Here is a 4,468-nt window from a genome sequence, read left to right on the forward strand (position 1 = left end):
CCGAATTAAATACTCCGATCCTACTTACTGGAGCACTGGGCCCATAACCTGTTGCGGAGCACAGTGGGTTATTGCAATTCAATGAAAACTCGAAGTCCTTTTTGGAGTGTAATACAAATGTGTATTTCTAATACAAGAAAAATAGCACGTGCGACTAGGCAGACGTTCCGCGAGGAAGTGCGCAAGAGCGGGAGCGCCGGAAGCACGACATTGCTCCGAAAAGAGAATTGTCTCCCGTACAGTGGTGCCATCGTAAGACACGACACGAGCATGTTGAAGCGCGAAAATTTAATACATATACTCAACATAATATTATTATTAAATATTATTAATTACATATTATTAATATTATTATTAATATTATTATTAAATATTATTAATTACAGTGAGTGATGGCTCTGGTTTGGCGGTGAGGAGGACTTCCTACGAGGAAGTGACCTGGTGTGAGTGCTGAGATGTCTTCTGAGTCGTCACTCAATGGTTCGAGAGGTCGCGAGTTGAGAATTGCCTCAATTTGAGTGAGCAATGTGGTGAGCTCCTCAAAGGTGAGCACGCTTTCTCCAATAGTGCGCCGTAGATGATACCTTTGATTTTACGACGGCCTCCCATTTTCCTCCCATGTGAAGTGTCGCTAGGGGATTGAACTCCCATCGGGTGTTGTCTTGCGAGAGCAGTTGAGAAATGCGCTGATGTTTTTGAGTGCTCTGGATAAACAGCCTTTTGAGAGTTGTATCCGTGCCAATGAAATTGGTGCCGCAGTTTGATTGTGAGGTGTGAGCAATGCCGCGTCTGGATGAGAAGCGTCGATAGGCGGTAATGAACCCTTTGAATGAGTAGTCACTGACCGCCTCTAGGTGTACTGCTGAAGTTGAGAAGCAGACAAAGACGTAAATCCAGTCTTTAGTGGTCTTGGCACCTCTTCCTTTCCAGGCTTTGACGGTGAGTGGCCCTGCGTAGTCCACACCTGTATGAGTGAACGGTCGTGTCTGCGTAACCCGAGAGAAGGGTAGTTGGCCCATCAGTTGATGAGCACGGATCCTCCTCTGCCGAGCACACGTGACACATCGCAGAATGTGAGACTTGACAGGAGCCCTTCCGCCGAGAATCCAGTATTGTTGTCGGATGTGCGACAGCGTAAGCTGCGTGCCTCCATGTAGAGTCCGTTGACGAGCGTAAGCGATGATCAATGACGACAGCTGAGAGTGACGAGGCAACATTACAGGATGTGTCGCATCGGATGAAAGAGCTGCGTGAGCGAGTCGTCCGCCGACGCGAATGACTCCTTGAGCGTCGATGTACGCAGTTAATCGGTTGAATGCGTGTGCCTTTGCCAACGGTGAGTCTGCTTGTAGCGCCTTGAGCTCGTGAGAGAAGTACGTTGCTTGAGTTGCCTGAATCCAGAAGAGCCTCGCTTTCTCCAAGGTCTCTGGAGAGATGTGTCTAACAGGCAATGAGTAGTGGACCTTCCTCAACCGTGAGACGAATTTAAAACAGAGAGCTGTAATCCTCAATAGTTTAGTGAGGCTTGAGTACCTGTAGATGAGTTCCCATCGATAATCAGTCCTTGGCGTAACCGTCAATAGCGAAACGCCTGGGTGAGCTTCTGTTGCACTCAACTCTTCGGAGAGTGCTGGTTGCGACGGCCATGAGTCTGGGTTGAGTATCCATGGTGGTCCCGTCCACCAAAGTGATTGACTTTGAAGTTGAGCAGTCGAGAGGCCTCGTGATGCGCAATCAGCCGGGTTGGAAGTTCCAGGTATGTATCTCCAGTGAGCTGCTGGAGTGAGTTCTTGAAGTTGAGCCACCCCGTTTCTGACAAAATCCTTCCAGCGTGATGCATGAGATCTGATCCATGAAAGTGTCACAAGAGATTCCGTCCACAGGTGAGTTGCCGTTACGTCCATGTTTAAAGTGGCTCTGACGTATTGCATGAGTCGAGAGAGCAGTAGAGCAGCCGTGAGTTCAAGTCGAGGAATTGAGAGCTGCTTGAGAGGTGCTACCTTAGTTTTGGAGCACACAAGTGAAATCGTGGATCCAGTTGAGTCGTGAACGGAGATGTATACGACTGCAGTCTTTGCCAATTGAGAAGCGTCAGAGAAGCCTTGCAGTTCCACAGAAGAGTTGCTCCAGGTGTTGAACCACGTTGGTATTGAGAACTTGATCAAGTCTGTGAGTTCTTCTCTGAGGATGAGCCACCGGGTTGAGAGCTGGGACGCCAGTGGGTCATCCCATTGGATGACTTGAGCAGCCACAGCTCCTGCAAGAGAATTTTGGCCTTGATCACGACGAGTGATGCAAAGCCAAGTGGATCGAGTATCTGAGCCACTTCAGATAAGACGAGGCGTTTTGTGAGTCTGCCTTCAGTACGCGAGTTCCTGGTTGAGAATGCAAGTGTATTTTCTTGAGGGAGCCATTTGAGTCCGACTATCTTGGTTGTGCAATCGTCGAAGGTGATTTGTGAGCCTTGGTCTTGGCTGTCGTTAACAGTATGTCGAGTATGTCGAGATGAGTTGCATGCCATTTTGCTAGCGGAAAGCAGCCCGCCATGCAGAGGTCCCTTAGTTGAGGTGCAACCTCCTGTAATTGTTGCACGGTATTTGCACCACCAAATATGTCATCGACATATCTGCCGTGAGTGATAAGCTGGCACAGCCAGTGGGAAACTATGTCCTTCGTCTTCTGCTAATTGTAACAAGGTCCGTACGGCTAAGAATGGTGCGACCTTCGTCCCGTAGGTGACCGTTGTTGAATGATATGGCACCTCATTGAGCTGATTGTCCATCCAGAGTATCCGCTGTAATTCCCAGTCATCCTTGTGAATCTGAATCGGTCTGTCCATTTTGGTGATGTCCGTAGCGAAAATGTGACGATGTCTACGTTTCCATGGTAGAACATCTGAGATGTTCAGATGCAATTTCGCTCCAGTGTACATGAGGTCGTTGACTGAGTAGCCTGATGTGGATGCGCTGGAGCCATTAAAAACGACCCGCAGTTTTGTTGTAGTACTGTCAGGCTTGAGAACACCGTGATGTGGCTGGTAGAAATGTGAGCGATGACTGGAGATGGATGATGCCTTCGCCATGTGGTTGAGTGTCTCGTAATCCAAAATGAATTGTTAATAGAGACGTTGATAATTCACATCCCTTGAGAATCGTATGCGTAGTCCCTTCAGACATTGATGAGCGACGTTGTAAGAGTCACCCAAAAGATCTACTGGTGAGTTGAGTAGAATCCTGACGATGTACCTCTCTGAAGAATCACGAGAGTGTGTAGTCTTGAAGTGCTCCTCGCATCTCTGCTCGTCAGGAGTGAACTGAGTGACATCGTGAGTAGACACCTCCTCTTGAGCCCAAAATTTCGTCAATAGCTCATTAAGAGCGTCCTCGTTGACTTGAGTAGCAGCATAATGCGTTGATGTGCGTATTGCTTCTCTATTGACTGGTCCCAGAACGAGCCATCCGAAAATGGAGAGTTGCGCTATTGGCATGAATGGAGAATGCCTAATTGGAAAGAAATATTGGGCTTGATGATTTGCCCGTAAGCATCTGCTCCGATGAGGATGTCAACAGGCCGCGGGATGAGACAGTCTGGATCGGCTAATGCCAAGTTTCTGAGATGCGGCCATTCTTCCGGTTCTGCTTCGAAATATGATACGATTGATGTAACTGCCCGGAGGACATGAGCTTGAACTGTGGCAGTTGAGTTGGAATGTGTCGAGCGTAACGTAAGTGACACGACTCCTCGTGTCTGAGTACACTCCTTGCCTGCAATTCCAGTGACGACAATACTTGAGTATTGACGAGGGATGTTGAGCTGCCGAATGAGATTCTCCGTGACGAAGGTGAGTTCTGAGCCTGCGTCAATGAGTAGACGCGTTGAGTAATGGGTTGTGGATGAGCTGATCAGTGCCATGGCTGTGGCGAGTAATGTTGAGCAGGATGAGCGGACGTGTGAGCGGGTCTCGATGATTGCACCGTCTCTTCAGTTCGAGGGCGTGACCAACGAACCACAGGTTGATTGAGCGGACGAAGCTGTCAGTGAGTGGCGGAGTACGCCGATGATGCGTCGCGCTTGCATGTGGCACAGCGTTTCCTCCTGATGAGCGTTCCCCGAGAAATGCTCGTGATGAGTGAGCGCAGAGGGCCATGAGACCTCGAAGTAGGTGTGTTCCTTGAGAAACGCTTTCTGCGTCTCCTCAGTTTGAAGCCAGAACTGATTTACTTCTTCAACAGAAATCTCTGCAGGAGACTCCGGGAGAATCTCTGCGATGGCCTTGAGAGCGGAGATCTGACCCAGCTGCGTCTGCACCTTCAGGACGAGTTCCGTGGAGAGCCGAATCGGAGACGCCGTCGGCGAGGATGAGCGATCTCCCGGCAGCAGTTCCAGTTGCTGAGTCACCGGGCGGTCCGCCTTGCCCGTTTTCTGATCGTCCGACATGATGAGATGACACGTGAGAGAGACGTGGTAT

At 49.4% G+C, this 4,468-nt stretch overlaps 2 protein-coding genes across 2 annotated transcripts; both read right to left on the reverse strand.

The window, feature by feature from the left end:
* Nucleotides 1-584: 584 nt before the first annotated feature.
* On the reverse strand, nt 585-2,521 carry LOC105571113 (the record flags this gene model as incomplete). Its single annotated transcript, XM_012028584.1, has 2 exons — nt 2,359-2,521; nt 585-2,257 (listed from the first exon to the last, which is right to left on the reverse strand). Coding segments are annotated over exons 1-2 (1,836 nt in total), but the record flags the coding sequence as incomplete, so codon positions are not given.
* A 594-nt stretch (nt 2,522-3,115) lies between these two features.
* On the reverse strand, nt 3,116-3,912 carry LOC105571114. The gene is made up of 2 exons (XM_012028586.1): nt 3,536-3,912; nt 3,116-3,500 (listed from the first exon to the last, which is right to left on the reverse strand). The coding sequence occupies exons 1-2, from the start codon at nt 3,910-3,912 to the stop codon at nt 3,116-3,118; spliced, it is 762 nt and encodes a 253-aa protein (XP_011883976.1).
* Between the last annotated feature and the right edge of the window lie 556 nt (nt 3,913-4,468).

The sequence above is a fragment of the Vollenhovia emeryi genome, unplaced genomic scaffold (genome assembly GCF_000949405.1).
Source record: "Vollenhovia emeryi isolate VEMERY1.0 unplaced genomic scaffold, V.emery_V1.0 DF941180.1, whole genome shotgun sequence".
NCBI lineage: Eukaryota > Metazoa > Arthropoda > Insecta > Hymenoptera > Formicidae > Vollenhovia > Vollenhovia emeryi.

What these genes read in the sequence shown, in the direction of transcription:
- LOC105571114 (XM_012028586.1), bottom strand. Translation starts at nt 3,912, where the DNA reads ATGGCACTGATCAGCTCATCCACAACCCATTACTCAACGCGTCTACTC. An exon ending in ATCGGAGCAGATGCTTACGG is followed by an intron (nt 3,501 to 3,535) that starts GCAAATCATCAA and finishes CTTTCCAATTAG; the next exon opens with GCATTCTCCATTCATGCCAA.